General features: G+C 45.2%; 1 protein-coding gene across 5 annotated transcripts in view; it reads right to left on the bottom strand.

Moving 5' to 3' along the window:
* Nucleotides 1-15180, bottom strand: part of SAMD12 (sterile alpha motif domain containing 12) — a 404116-nt gene extending 388936 nt beyond the window's left edge. For 2 of the 5 annotated variants that reach the window (XM_029223046.1, XM_029223045.1), the window contains exon 1: nt 14621-14786. In XM_029223046.1, coding sequence (XP_029078879.1) covers nt 14621-14786 — 166 coding nt within the window. Of the gene's footprint in view, nt 1-14620; nt 14787-15029 lie in introns of those variants that run through there. The other 3 variants (XM_029223049.1, XM_029223047.1, XM_029223048.1) reach the window with 3 other exon arrangements.
* Between the last annotated feature and the right edge of the window lie 1161 nt (nt 15181-16341).

Below are 16341 nucleotides of genomic sequence, written 5' to 3'. Positions count from 1 at the left end.
TATTTCATACCAATGATCAAGAATCAGAAGGCTTCAGATTTCTCAAAACCAAAACTGGAAACTAGAAGATATTAGAGGCTTCAAAATTGTGAGGATGGCTTCCCTGGTGGCGCAGTGGTTGAGAGTCTGCCTGCCGATGCAGGGGACACGGGTTCGAGCCCTGGTCCGGGAAGATCCCACACGCCGTGGAGCAACTAAGCCCGTGAGCCACAACTACTGAGCCTGTACTCTAGAGCCCGTGAGCCACAACTACTGAGCCCGCGCGCCTCGAGCCTGTGCTCTGCAACGAGAAGCCACCGCAGTGAGAAGTACGCGCACTGCAACGAAGAGCAGCCCCTACTCGCCACAACTAGAGAAAGCCCGCGCGCAGCAACGAAGACCCAACACAGCCAAAAATAATTAATTTTTAAAAAATATTAAAAAAATAGCTGATTCACTTTGCTGTACAGCAGAAACACAACATTGTAAAGCAACTATACTCCAGTAAAAATAAAAAAAGATTAAAAAGAAATACAGCTTTAAGTATATTACTTAAAGTTATAAAAGTTAACCAATAAAAGGAAAAAAAAAGAATAAAAATGGCTGAACTGCTTCCACTGTATAAGAAGAAGAAAACATCAATGAAACATTAGGGAATAACTAGACAGACTAACATTAGGGAACAACTAGACAGACCAAAATAAAACTCCAGAAGAAAAGGATGGGTAGAAAACTTTGTTAAAGGAACATACTGAAATTTACAAGTATAAAATGCCTTGGCAATAATCAAATAAAAGTAGTGCACATGAAGCAATAAACTGTAATAAAAGTTGATGGGCATAACTAAAGAAACTTTTACAAGTGTGAGTTCTACAATTAACTTGGATCCTGTCCTCACCTTGCACAGACCTCTCATGCCACCTAATACACATACACCTTTCATTATAAAAGGTAAGTGTTTTCTATGGCTCTGACCTTGACAATGACCATCAACAAGTTACAGGAACAGAGCTGATAGAATGTGATGATACCTTGTGAAACATGGACAGAGTTATGTATTTGTTGCCCTCTCAAGGGCTCCCATCATCGCCCTCATTAGTGCTGTATCTAAAGAGAATGAGATTGATCACTGTGCTTACATTTTTTAAGGAGGAGGAGGGAGAATAAAATGCATTAATATTTTATCAAGAATTAAACAGCGGGCTTCCCTGGTGGTGCAGTGGTTGAGAGTCTGCCTGCCAATGCAGGGGACATGGGTTCGTACCCCGGTCCGGGAGGATCCCACGTGCCACGGGGTGGCTGGGCCCGTGAGCCATGGCCGCTGAGCCTGCGCGTCCGGAGTCTGTGCTCCGCAAAGGGAGAGGCCACAGCGGTGAGAGGCCCGTGTACCGAAAAAATAAATAAATAAATAAAGAGCAACCCCAACTGCTAGTATCAGCAAGTGCCTAATAAATGTTGGCTACTGTTATTCTTAGTTTCTTATTTCTGTGCTTACGATTTGTTTTCTTTCTATGGTAAATAGGAAGAATTTTCATACCTGAAAAAAGTTTTTAAATATTACTTTAATGTAACTATTTAGAAGATAGAGAATCAACAGAATACTGGGAGAGAAAAACAGGAACTTATCACTGGAGCCAGAGATTAGGTGCCTCCAGAGAACTACGTGACCTCAGGCCCCATTCTGGCTGCCTTCATCCATAACTGAAGAAAAATTCTGGATCCCTTTTAGATGATCCCACTTCAAGTTAGGCACTGCACCACGCCTCCCAAATCATGGCAGCAATGACAGAAGCCATAGTGAAAAAGACTTGAGACACCAAGCTCTAAATCTAAACTCTGTCGCTAATGAGTTGTGACCCTGGGTAAGGGAGCCTTCACATCCTTATTTATGAAATGGGAACAAAAGCGCCTGTTCCAGCTGCCAACGGGTCAGCTGTGGCTCAAATGAGAAGCTGTACTTTGGAAGGCACGGGGTGCTGTGTCAAGCCAGGGCAGTATGGTTACGATGATGATGGCCTTGGGGTGAGCCCCAGCAAACGCACGGGTGCCAAAGCTATCAGCTATTGAGTTTCAATTAAGAAACCCTGGCCAGGCAAAGCAGTCAGAGGGAGGCAGGAGCTTCATGGGGTTGTAGAGAGGCACTTAGCAAGCAATAGAATGAACATCAGCAAGGGAAAATCACTCTCCCTTACCATTAGAGTCAGGGACAATGGCCTCAGCACCCTGGAAACCTAAATCTTATGGCCTTTAAAAGCAGAAAGGGGGCAGGAGATTGAAGGAAATGGAGATGACGTTCCCGTCTTGGCAAAACTGTGAAGTTGGCCAAATTTATTTTCAGCATCTTTTCACCTTTCCTTTCTGACATCACTCCTACTTGCTGTTATTTTCCTGAAACCCCAACCCTGGCTGTAGGATCAGAGAGCCCTTGTGGTACCTGCTGGCTGGCCTATGCACCCAACCCCTGCTCCACAAGCGAGCACCCTCCCCCTCGCCAAGGCCTAAACTCTCCAGAAGAGGACTCATGTTCCGAAAATTATACCCTCCCAACATTTGAGAATTAGGAGTCCTCTGATTCCGTCCCTGTCCTACTTGGAGTTAGTTATTACAAAATAAACTCACATACAAGAAATTGTCAGTGACCCACATGTTCTTATAGATTATCCTTTAAAAATTTTTATCAATGTAACTGACATAACAGTATATTAGTAGGTGATTGTTTAAGAGTCTCACTTTTAAAGAAAATTCTGAAGATGATAATGTCTTCATTCAGTATTCCCCAAAGTGTCCTAACTAGGAAACTGGATGAACATCTTTTGGTTTTAATCGAATTCCAGCTTTACCATGTACTAGTTGAGTGAGTTAACATCTCTGTGCCCGTTTTGTTATTTGTAAATAGGGATGATAATGGTACCTACCTCACAGGATTCATGTGAAGTTTAATGAGTTAATATATGATAAGTAGTTATACTATGTGATAGGCACTGTTCTAGGTATTCATTTTTTTAATAGTCATGTTTTTATTTTAAAGTTACAACACTCCTATCTGTATCACCCACCCTTTCCAGAAAGAACACCTTCTCCAAGAGATAATACATCTAAACTCCAGATGGCCCTCGCTCTAACAGTTCTCTCTTTTATCCTTTGTATCTTCAAAATCTCCCTCCCTACTGGGTCAATGTACACACAGTCTAGAAACACTCTCAAATATTTCATAGCTTAAAAAATAAAGGCTTTCTTTGAACTGCTTCCCATCTAGGTTAGACCCCTTGGCTTCATTCTTCCAGTTTATCACCACATTTACAATTCCTCTGACCTTGATCTCTCCTTGCCATAACTATTTCTCCCTTCTTTCCTCTTCCATACATTCTTTCCATTTCTATACATTTGCATCAAGAGTTGCTTCCTTGACACCCTTGAAGTATTACGATGTGGATTTGCCTTCCCATTTCATCCGAATGCCAACCCCCTGGGCACTTCCCAGCACACGTCTTGCTGGCTGTCCTAGTGCATCAGGTGATGCTGAGACGCTCCGCTCTGAAATGGTTCCCCTACCTCCACTGGCTGCTTCTTCCCACCTCCTTCAGCTTCTTCCTCATCCCATCCCTTAACACTGCAGGTGCCTGGTGGTCACGCTCTTCTCACAGGAGATCTCCCTCTCTCGCCCACCTATTCTCTTGCCTTAGATATGTATATAGAAGGATGTGAGAAGCACATGTGAACATGTGGAAGAAAGGCCTTTGAGGTAGGCAGACCAGCATAAACCACATGGGAGGGATTCAAGGTGTCCTGTGAGCCAGCAGACAGCTGATCGCTGGGCCCTTTAAATATTAGGGAAGTTTCCTAAGGGAAAAGGGGTGGGAGATCAGCCTGGAGCAGGAAGGCTGTGGCACTCTGGGAAGGCCCCTGACTGCTTTAGAGTTTGAGCTAGATTTTATTGGCAGTGGAGCACCCCTGAAGGGTTGGGAGCAATTACGTGGCTGCCACACTCTATAACTACACGATCTCAAATCCTATGTTTCCTACCCTATGAAATATTTCTCACATCTGCTCTTCTGTTCCTTTCTTTTCCGTTATCTTATTATCACTTCAGCTTCCTTGTTTTTTCAGTTTCTCCAGGCTGTGATCAAACTTTCCATAGCAGTTAAATGTTTAAAAAAAAAACAAAAAACCTCTAAGAACTTCTCATGGGGAGTTCAGGGCAGTGGGAGGGCCATTGCTGTGGGCATGGTGGCTCCCCTGATTGAGAGTAGGGCCCTCTACACTGCCCACCCTGCCCATGTCCATACCGTTTTTACGTTTTCGCAACCCGAGCCTTGAATTTAAAGCAACTGTAAGCCCCATGAGGGGAAGGTTCATGGCCTTACATTCTTTTATATCACTCGGTGGATCCCGTTCACAGAGCTGAGCTTATCACAAGTGCACGACGAATATTTGTTATTCAAATAAAATAGAAATGCACACTAATTTGTGCTGGGCACACAAGTGAATGTGGAAAGTCTCATGGGAAAACAATAGCCACAGCAAAACCCCAAAGACCTCGGGCTCCTTACAAAGAGGGAAGCTAAAGTGTAGAAAGCCAAGATCAAGATAAATGCCTTCTCAGAGATTTGATCTAAAAACCTGGAATAGTTTTCCCTATTGTAGAGCCCAAATAAGCAATGTTTTGTTTATTACACTGGTTTCTTTTCCCCCCTTCAATTACTAATGTTCCCAATAGACAGCTACTAAACCAGAACCAAACTACCAAATTAAAACAAAACCAGAAAGCAACACAGGACGGTGAAAAAGCATGGACTCTAGAATATGGCAAAGTTGGCAACAAAGCCCTGTCCTACCAGGAATTAGCTGTGTAAGCCTTATCAGTACTTACCTTCTCTGGACCTAAAGTCTCTCAGCTATTGGCTGGGAAAACCACCTATCCCATTGCATTATGAAAACTAATGTTTGGAGAATGGCCATCAAGAGGCTGGCTCAGAGTAGTCAGTAGTAACTAACAAAAAGATATTAGTTCTCTTGTTTACTCAACAAATAGTTGTGTGCTATGTGCCAGACATAGTTGTAGGCACTAGAGATTTATCAGAATAAAAAAGTCAAATGGATGTTCTCATGGAGATCATGGTGCTCATCCTTAGTCCCTGGAGAAAAGAATAAAAGCCCCTGTCCCCTTTGCCATGAAAAATACACATAATGTCCATATATATATTGTGCACATAGTTTAAGGGGGTCAAGGATCCCATGAGACCTTCAGTCCCCTCTTGTGATCTTAGATTAAGAATTCTGTCTGCATACCAGCATCTCCAAATATGCTTATTAAGAATGACTCAGGGGCTTCCCTGGTGGCGCAGTGGTTGAGAGTCCGCCTGCCGATGCAGGGGACACGGGTTCGTGCCCCGGTCCGGGAGGATCCCACATGCCGCGGAGCGGCTGGGCCCGTGAGCCATGGCCGCTGAGCCTGCGCGTCCGGAGCCTGTGCTCCGCAGCGGGAGAGGCCACAGCAGTGAGAGGCCCGCGTACCGCAAAAAAAAAAAAAAAAAAAAAAAAAGAATGACTCAGGCCATGTGTTATATTCAAGGCCCCATTTCTGACTTATTAAAAAGTACCATCCAAGTGCCCCAGAAGAATCTTAAAGGAAACACTACATAAGAAGATCTGTCTTCAGAACACCTGCTTTTCCTAAGCTTATCCACGATATTATAGGACTATAAATCAAACCCTGCTAGAGACTGGCATATATTAGATGCTCGATAAATACCTGTGAATGTAAAATGAAGGACATTCTATTTCCAACCTACAGTAAGTCAGTGCTATACCTACCTAAATTTCCTAGATGACCCTTAACACCAAACTCCAGACAAAATCAAGTGCAAAGTACATCTACTGAAGCCAGGTTAGTATTATATTTTCACCTCTATGTAATGCACAGGCACCTTCTCAAACGAAAAACACGAAAACCCTATATTGATATTTTACAACCTCAAACAGGGTAGCGTAGGGTTAAGGCAACCATGTATCATAAGAATTCTGTAGCTATCCTAAATTCAAATATCCCATCCCACGGTCCCAGAGACCAGTGGGAAATCCTAACGTGTCCATACCCAAATTATACCTCCAAGACCATGTTTTGCGTTTGGAAGCAATTCTGTTATCAGGCCCTCTACCCAATTTGTGGCTGAGCAAAATGTGGTCTTTGGGAGCAGTGCTTGGTTTACCTGCAATGTATGAAGGGAGAGCTCATGACCCAACTCTCAAACAGAATCACACACAGCTGCAAAACAAGCTTGGCCGCTGCCGTACTCAAAATTTAAATCACTCTAGAGACTGGGTCAACTAACCTTTTCTTAGGCTTCATAAAATGGAGTCTTTGGCTCCTGTGATGACTCCCCTTGGTGGGCAAGACCAATTCCTTCCAGGGACAGGTTAAGTGTTTCCTGCTCCAGTTAAACTCCGTTTCCGTGGCCTCTCAAACATGGTCTTCCCTATTTTGTCTTCATGTTCTTACCCAAATTTCCTCCAAAGGTAAGCCCTCCCTCATCTAGGCTGCTTTCCTTACCTGTTTTGCTACAATAACCAAAAAAAAAATCAATATCCAGAACTTGATGGCAAATTCCTGTTACTGTGCATTATAAAAGGGAATTTAAACAGCTTTCTTTTGGATGCAAAACCAGTGGTGTTTCTAGGCTATATCCATCCTTGAAGTCTGGACTAACCTGGAAACCAGGGTGTATGTCTGCCATTGCTATACTTGCGTGCTCTTCTGTAACATAGCTCAAGGAACCCACTTCTGGAAAACTGTTTCCTTCTAATCCCATTCAACCGCCTGCTTAGTCCCCGTTCTCTTATTCTTGTGAGGTCCTCATTATCAGCAGAGGATTAGTGGAAAAAAAATCCAAATTGAGGAAAATACGTGTGAGACACAGTAACTTTAGAGAAGTTTGACAGTTTCTTATACGTTAAAACACACTATGACTCCAAAATTCCACTCCTAGCTATTTATACAAGAGAAATAAATATGTTCACACAAAAACCTGCATGCAACTATTGATAGTGATTTCTTCATTATTACCCCAAACTGGAAACAATCCAAATGTATGACTGGTGAATAAACTGTGGTACATCCATCCAATGGAATACTACTCACCAACTAAAAGGACTGAATGATTGATACACGCAACAACATGGATGACTCCCAAATGCATTTCACTAAATGAAAGAACTCAGACTCAGGTGACAACATAGTACATGATATCATTTGTATAACCTTCTGGAAAAGGCAAAAGTATAAAGACAATTCAGTGCAGTGTGTGTCAGGGGTTGTGAATAGAGTAAAGGGTAACTAAAGGGCACAAGAAAACTTTTTGGGCTGTAGGAACTGAACTTGATTGTCTTGGTGGTTGCAAGACTGAATACATTGTATACATTTGCCAAAACTCAAAGAACTTCAAAAGGTAAATTTTACTGAATGTAAATTATACCTAAATAATCTGATTTTTAAACTTTTTTACAGTACTAATATAGAACATGGAGAAAAATCTTGAAATAGGGACTCAATTTTCAAAACTTAATAGTGAAACAGTCTGAATGATACTTTATCTTGAAAGGAGAAATGGAGTTTATCTCCCATTTAACCAAACTTATAGTTGTAAATGTGTTAATTCTTAGAACAAAAAACAAAAAAAAAAATCAATTGTTTGTTATATAATTCCTGCAACAAGATTTATGTCAGCAGGACAAAACATTTTTCATTTCATGTTTGACTTTTCACAGCCCATTTATAAAGATCATTTTTTCCCCAAAGTATTATATTTCAGGGCATCACTTTTTACTAAAGACTTTTCCTAATCCTTAGGTGGTCTAATATTTTTCTTTGGTTCCTACCAAAACAGTGTCTTAGGTCAATTTTCTCTTCTTTAATGGTTACCTGGCCTAACTCAGACAAATCTTAATTGGGTCACAGCTGTGTGATTCCATCAGTTTTCCAATGTCACTTTCATAAGAGTCCATGAATTTTTTTCCTCTTTTTCATGGCCTGAAATTTCTCTTTGCAGTCAATTTACATACACATTGTATGACTGGGCAATTATCAGACCATCTAAGAGAGCCCAGCCTACCAAATTGTGGGTGTTAAGTGGAAAGTAAATTTTTTGTAGGGAGAGATTATTTAAGTGTTGAGTCTCTAATGAATAAATACACTCATATTATGATCACTTTTACTTTTCGTTGCTACCTCATAACTTCAGGGAATTACATAATGAATACCATTCCTTTCTTAGCAACTACAATTATACCAGACACTGTACTACCACAGGGCCATAAAAATGGCTTAGATGCTTTCTTAAACGTGGCAGGAAGACAAGGAAAGACAGCGGCATCACCATCATCTTGTCCAATATTTGCTTAGTGTTTATTGAGCAACTACCAAACCAGGTCCTAAGAGCTCTGATACTGACTGAATCCTCTCAACACGCCTACGAGGTCATCACTAATAATATCCCCATCTGACAGATGAGCAGAGAAGTCTCAGAGCTGCTCAGGCCCACAGCACAGGCCCTTGGCAGGGCTGGGGCTCACACCCAATCTGCCTGCAGTGCTCGTATACTTACAGACAGCACTGTGTGTGCTACAGCTCCCATGGTGAGGCACCAGCAGGCCTGAGGTCATTCTGTACCTATGGCCAATCCACAAACATCCAATCCCTGAAGACGTGGTATTTACTGGACAGAACAGCACCAAACACCTTCTAGAGCATCAAGGGCAGCTGAGAAGCAAAGGAATTGAACTTGCCAGCTGGCTCCTCCCAGCCCCAGGTGCCCTTGGAAAAAGGCTGCAGAAAGAAGGCCGTGGGGTGGCCACCCCTGTCACCTGACAAATGCCACCCCTGTGTGCTCTTCCCTCGGGAGGCGAGCTATAAGAGCAGCTTCTTGCACCCACGCGTTAGAAAAATCAGACTAAATATAGCCAAGTTTGCTCTCATGAGCCAGCTCTGAGCTGCTACATCCATATCAGAAAACTGGGGAAGAATCAGTTTGATTTACAGGAGAGCAGCTTTCCTTGTTTGCTCTTGTAGCTACAAAAGGACCATGGGCAAGATCCAGCGGGGCTGCAGGGAGTGCTGGAGGTCTGGCCAAGCAGATAATCGAGCCCACAGGGAAAGGAACTTACCAGACGTGAGAGGAGCATCCTCATTAACGTTCCTGCCCATGGAGGGCTAAACAACCACAACACCAGGACCTGGGGGGGGGTAGCACACATTCCACATACAGCCCTCTGTTCCACGCCCTTCCCCCATTCCCCACCCATCAGTATTATACTCAACAGCTCACTCAAATGCTATCCCCTTGGTTGGGCCATCCCATCCTGTCCAGATCAGAACCAAATGCTCCATTTGTTCTCCGACCGCCCACGTTATGCTGCTTGTACTTTTATTTAGCACTTATATCATGCAGCCTAATCTGAATCTCTGTCTCCAGCCAAGTGGAGGCGGGGGACGGCTAAGCTTCCTTCTTAGTGGCCCCCCCAAATCTAGTAGAGTTCCTTGCACACAGGCAAGGAACTCTCCTGCTTATCAACAGCAAATGCAAAACCTGCCTGAATGCCAGGAAAAGGGAGTTTGCAATTTTCTTCATTAAACGCACAATGTCTGACGCTCAGTCCCCAGAGTTCAGGCACAGGTTTCAGATCCCAGGCTGTCCTTGCTGGGATGTGTCCCACAGCATTACGGATCACAGCTACACCGCCAGAGGTTCTACACCACCTCACCCTTGTTAGCACCAGCCCTAGTTCCTTCTGGCCAAAGAGCACAGCAAGACAGACAAGAAAGAAGGGTGGGCGCAAGGGCGTGGCCAGGTAACAGCAGGATTAGACTGAAGCCCTGTCTGAACCAGTTAGAGGTCACAGAGAAGAGCCAGGAGTGGCAGGAACTCCTGCCGCAGCAAGTGCAGAAGCAGGGCTCGCCCTCACGCACAGTCACTGGACGGGAGTTTTCAGCGAAGCCTTCATGTTCACCACTCTCACATCCTAAAATAGAGTGATGGATACAAGCTGCTGCTGCAGGACAGTCAGATCTCGTTGGCTAGGGAACAAAATAAATATTAGAAAAAAAGAATAAAAGACCCTTGGTGCAAAGTGAAATGAAAGAGAATCGAGTAGCAGGTAGTTGAACACTAACACCGGGATGCTGCACGGAGCTGAGAGGGAAGCGTGTTGACAGTCACGCTGCTTTTACAACAAGCACTCTGCAAGTGAACGCAGCTGGGAGTTCTTCTTGGGGGGGTGTATAGGGGCTACCACAGAAATCAGATGCACTCATTAGCCTACCCATTCATTCATTCAGTCTGCCATTCATTCACTGATTCGTTTGTTTAACAAACCTCACACGGAGTCTACCATGGGCCAGGCGTAAGGCACCGTGCCTGCCCTCAGAAAGCACCACCAAGCAGAACTGCACGTAAACCTTGTTCTCAACATGGAAACGCAGTTAGAAAAAACTGGAGGCAGGCTAGTACCAGGAGAGCCACCGTCCTCCTTACTTCCCGTGGCACAGGGGCAATCCAAGAGAATGGCACTGCTGGTCCCTCTCCGCCCTCTATGGGCTCTCCTCTGGTGAGGAGAAGACAAGTGGTGACGTGAAAGCCTGTGAAAAGGAACAATGCATCCGGAGTTGGGGGCTCTCTCCCTCTGGGTCCCAGATGCCTGCTGCAGGAGCCCATCTTCTCTCTGCTGTCCAGGCTGCCCGTGTTACAGAGGCAGGCGGTCCTGTGAGGGGTAAACTCGCTGCTGGGGTGCAGTAGTAGCAAACCCACTTTACCATCCGGCCCAAAGTCAGGAAGAATAACCCCTGCACCCTTGTAATCAAGATGACGTCTTTATCCCCCTCTGTGATTGTGACTCAGTTCCGAATGCCAGCAGGGTACAAAGTCATCATTTACGATTGCTTCTCTTTGCCACGAGGTTCCGAGGTATCTTGTTTTCCCTTTTTTCCCCAGCCGCTGCTATGATTACTTATCCTTACAATATTTTGGTGATGGGAAGTTTCGTTACTCTTTTACAGGAGAAAAACTATAGAACCTGAACACTGAATGACTAATCAGGGGCCATGTGATGAGTCAGTTTGTTCACTTCGGATGTAAAATGTGGATCCCTCAGCCCAATGTCACACAGAGCACATAGCCTACAACTGGAAATCTTTTTGGAGGGTGGTGAATATTGGGACTCGTCTTTCTGCCATGGAAGAGGAGCTATTATTCTATTAGATCTGGAATAGAAACACTATGTACAAAATTTATCCACTCCATTTTCTTATACAGCTGACGATGAAGCAAGGAGGAGACGAAATGTGGCCCAGGAATAGGAGAAGCCTTCTCTTGCTCTGGGGCATTTATACTTCACTCATGAAACAATTACTGAGGTCCAAATAAGTGCTAGACACCAATCTTGGAATACAGAGGTGAATACGGTACTACGCCTGATGAATCCACGTTTTTCCTCTCCCTTCAACCCATTAATATTAGAAAACAGTGCCTCAATGAAGACAACTGTCTATGCAATCTGTCCATGGAGAAGGGATTACTCTCGGTTTCTACAGGCTACCTCCTTTCTAGAGGTCCTAGTTCTCCAGCTATTTGGAGTAATTTCTTATAATCTTTTTTTAAGACAATGGATGCCAATACAATCCCAATCGGAATGCAGACCATAACGTGGTCTGTGGCTGGAAAGCACAGCTTTAAGCTGCCCATAAATGTAAGGCTTGGGTCACAACCAGATTAGGGAGTAGACATAGGATGCTGTAATTAATTCAAAGAAAGCCTAACCCAGGGTAGCCATAAAATAACTCCAAGCTACAAGTTAAGCAAAATGAATGAGCCCCCTACTTGCTCTTAACACTTTTACAAGTTCAAGCTTACTTAAGAAAACAGGTTACACATTGTAAGAAAAACAAAAAACAAAACAAAAAAAACTTCTAATTTGCTACTAATTACAAAGACTGGCATGAATAAGTGAAAGTTCAGGATACAAAACAGGTTCCAAACAGTACCGCTTTTTTTTTTTTTATAGGAGAAGTATGGGAGGGAGTGCAAGTAATATTTACTGAGAATCCATGTCCTAGCCACTCTTAATAAGCCCTTTCCTTTATTTAATCTTCACAACTTTAGTGGGACCTAAACAGTAGTGTGCCCATTTTTTCCAGATGCAGAAACTAAATCTTAGATGTTAAGCAACATGTATTATATTTCCTATTCCATTTCCTCTGGCAATATTCCTTATTCTCTAAATCAGTGTTTCTCAGTGAGCTTGGGGAAACTGGTTGTTCCTTGGTTTTGGGTTGGGAAATTTGTATGAGACAGCCATGCACTATAGGACACTTAGGACATCCTTGGCCCATGGGCATAAAATATCAATACCAGCCCCTGCATATCTCAAACATGCCCTAGGAGGACAATGTCCCTCCTCAGGTGAGAGCCACTGCCTTCAATCCTCTCAAAAGTTCCTTATTTTATGGCATTTGGGCTCCTAAGGAAGCCCCATGCACCCGTATGGAGTCAGTTACAAAAGCTCCATGGATTTATTTCCCATGCATTTCATGAGCATTTATTGAGTACCTATCATGGGTCAGGTAGTGTACTATTGCCTGGGAGTATAAATTCAAAGAGTACATGGTCCCCACTCCCCAGGGGCTGTAGTCTTAGACTCTAGTGAGAGACATTAAGTACGGCAAGTGTTAAATGTAAGCACAGGGGCTTCCCTGGTGGTGCAGTGGTTGAGAGTCCGCCTGCCGATGCAGGGGACACGGGTTCGTGCCCTGGTCTGGGAAGATCCCACATGCCGCAGAGCGGCTGGGCTCGTGAGCCATGGCTGCTGAGCCTGCGCGTCCGGAGCCTGTGCTCCACAACGGGAGAGGCCACAACAGTGAGAGGCCTGCGTACCGCAAAAAAAAAAAAAAAAAAAAAAGTAAGCACAGGTGCTGAGGAGACAATGCAGGAGGCACCTCCCACAGACTGGTCAGGGCACTCAGAAGGCAGAGGGAAGGGAGGGTTGAGACAGGTTCCCAGAGGAGGTGAAGTTTTCCCTGAGCCTTGAAAGACCAAACAACAGTAGCTAGGAAGGGCCAAGTTCAAACCAAGAAAGCTGCCTTTGTAAAGACCAGAGATAGGAATATTTGCAGTCAAAGTTTAAAATATTCCCTTTATTCTTCAAGTTGAGGCCTCATTGTGATTCAAACTCAGGATCTCCTGTTTACTAGACAGGCACTTTAACCAAACAAGTCAATAGAAAATAAAATAAGCTCTCCACAGTCCAGGCATACTTCCTTTCAAAGCCTTTGTTTTCATAAGGGCTGCCTTCGCTGGTATAATAACCCATCAGACAAGATATATGACTAACTCTATACTTCTTCCAGCGAGCAGGAAATTGCTTTCAAGTACATCATGGACTGGCACCCAGTGGGAGTGCCCTTCACTTGAGGACACAGAAGAGTGAGGAAGAGAAGAGATAATGTCATCTGAGGGGTGAGGTAGAGAGGTGCCAGTAGGTCAACAACTTGCCCTTAGCCTCAAGCTCAGAATGAACTTTATCTTATGTTTTTTGTTTTTTTTCATCTCAAGTCTTGTCTCAGTTACCATCAACCGTAACAATGCAAAAAGCCAGATTCTCACCCTATTATTACATTTGCACAGAAAACTTTGGTTATTTGTTTTTTCAAAGCCATATATATGAGATTTATATAGGTGTATATAGATTTATATATATATATATGTATAAATTTAAAAGCCAAATATATAAGAACAGTAAAGGTAGGTAGATAGGTGGATAGAAGTGCCCAGCTGGGGATCTCTGAACCTGAGACAGTTTCCTGAGTTAATGGGTGCTGACCACAAGAGCTGGGTTATTGCCACTTCAAGTTGTTAAGTGATTACAAAGAGAGCAAGAGTCAGATTAGTTCAGTTGCTCTCACCTGGGGCGGGTAGGGGAGAGGGACGCCAGCAAACCCTTGTGGTTCCTTCTTGCTTTCAGCCTCCAAGGAACAGGCTCACTTCCCCTTGGCAAGGAGTCTGCTGCAGCTGGCAGGCATGCCCTCTTTTTCCAACACCAACTTCCCCTCTGACCTGAGCCACACTCAGAAGCCATAATTCTGTAAATGAACTTACCCTCCCCTTTAGTCCCACGATCATTTCAATTTATCATTCAGGCACAGTGTGACTGCTCGTTTGACATCACAAACACGTCTGGCCCACATATTTTTCCCCAGAAACTACCCTCAACAAGAAAGCCAGTCTTCCGAGGTGAGAGCATCTGAAATGAAAACTTGGGATCCCACACAAACCGCCTGTCCCTGCTTTCAACCAGGCAGTTCAAAGGTGGCAACATCATAGAGCCCAAACTGCAAAGCCAAAGGCCAAAATTATAGGAGGAAAGCAGAAGGTGGGCTTCAAAGAAAAGAATTCACCCCAATGGAAGAGGCTGGCTGTCCTTATTCCTGGCTGATTCCATTTCGTTTCTATAAACTTTGCTAACCTCGGGAGGGTTGTATAAAGAGACAGGTGTAGGGACACCTCCACCCTCTGGGTACATCTGCTGCTATCGCTGCTGCGTACTCATGACGAGGGGCCCTCGACCCAACAGCAGTCCATGCTTCCCGATGACGCACCTGGCGAGGGTCTTCTCCCATGTGTGGAGGCCAAAGTGAGCATCCTCAACCTCGAGGTCACCGAGCCGGCCCTGGCGGGATGCGGCAGCGAAAAGGGCACCTCGGGGCTGAGACCTCCAAGCGCTCTCTCAGGCTTTTCCCCCATATCCAGCACATCATTTCGCATTAGGGACACTCTTCTCCTCCAACCGGAGAGTGCTGCGCATCTACCTGTCTTTCCAAAGTAACTGAATAAAGCACCTACTGGCTCTCCGTGGCTCAGGTGAGTGCCAAGAGGTGTAAGATGAAAGGGCCCGCTTGCCACCACCCACTTTCCTCTCCTCCCCAAGCTTCCCCAAGCTTCATCGGGGATGTGTGTATCGGGGTGCGCGGGTTAAGAGGGGGCTTAAAATGCCCAAGCGTCCCTTACCTTCCACAGCCATTCTCTCAGAGCTTCCCTAACGCATGCATAATTTTCTGGGCCGAGATACTCCTCCTGCCCCGCGCTCCCCTCCCTCCTCGCGCTTTCGCCTAAATATTCTGCGCTCATCTGCTCCAGGACCAACCTGCCGCGGTCACGCAAAGCGAGGCTGGCGGCTCCCGGCTCGGCGCAGAGCAGCCTGGGAATTGTAGTTCCATCTCTTTCCTCAGACCAGGGAGAGCACCCCGAGTCCTGAGAAGGGCACGGCCCCGCCTCCACACTGGGATGGCATCGCCGGCTTCGTCGGGCCCAGGCAGAGAAATCCCTCTTGGCGGGGCGGGGGGGGTCTCATGAGTAGACCCGGGGACCCTGGGAGGTAGCGGGGACTACATTTCCCAAGATGCCGTGCGCTGGATTTCGTTCCGCGCCGGGAGCGGAGACCCGTGATTGAGCTCTTCCCTGTTGATTAGAAGTGGGTAAGCACCTGGCAGGGCTCGTGCGGGAGGCAGGAGGCGGCGGGGTTTGTGGTGTGACCTTCTAGGCTTGTCGCTGGCCTCCTTGGCCACCCAGTTAGTGAGGGGAGCAGAGCCGCCGGTCGGCTCTGTTTTTCCGCCTGGGCCAGAGAGCCGCTGCACAGGGTGCGGTTGAAACTTGTTCCTCTGAGACCTGGGAAGTGGGTTACGGAGAATCTTGCGAGGTGATACAGCTGTATTCTGATCCTCCAGGTGATTCAGGTGGCTAAACACTTCGCGTAGGCATGGGGGATGGCCTATAAAACCCGAATAGGTATCACCCCTAAGGGGTTATTAGAAACAAAATCTGGGAACCAGGATTCCACCTGAGGATGTCAGATGATGGAAACCTGTGTGACTTCCAAGACAGGAGGCTTTCAGCTTGACTGGTCTGGGAGCCCCTTGGCGGTCAGTGATAGGGCCTAATAATTAACAGCATCTGAGAGTGTTCTTTCAACTTATGAACTTCTGTCCTAACTCCAGGTACTGGGAGTGCTATAAGCAGACAGGAAAAAGAATCACGCTGAAGGCAGTAGAATTCCAGAGCTGGTAAATACTGATAAGAATGAAGTTCCCAGACTTTTTTTCCCGCGTGTGGAAATTCAGATGCAATTATCGCTGGTAGAGGTGAGGGAATGGCCTTGGGAACAGATCAGACTCTGGACTCCAGTAAGATTTTTAAAGGCCTGGAGCTCAGAATTTCATATGGTCCACCCAGCCCCCAGCTCTTCTGCCCCTACCCCATATTTAATTTTTAAAGAAATTACTCTGGAAAATAACTCCAAGGAAATACAAGGATTCGATTCTTC

This window comes from Monodon monoceros, unplaced genomic scaffold (assembly GCF_005190385.1).
Source record: "Monodon monoceros isolate NGI ecotype Baffin Bay Population unplaced genomic scaffold, NGI_Narwhal_1 Super_Scaffold_14, whole genome shotgun sequence".
Lineage (NCBI taxonomy): Eukaryota > Metazoa > Chordata > Mammalia > Artiodactyla > Monodontidae > Monodon > Monodon monoceros.
The sequence above is the reverse complement of the archived record's forward strand: the minus strand, read 5'-3'. Positions and strand labels throughout refer to the sequence as shown.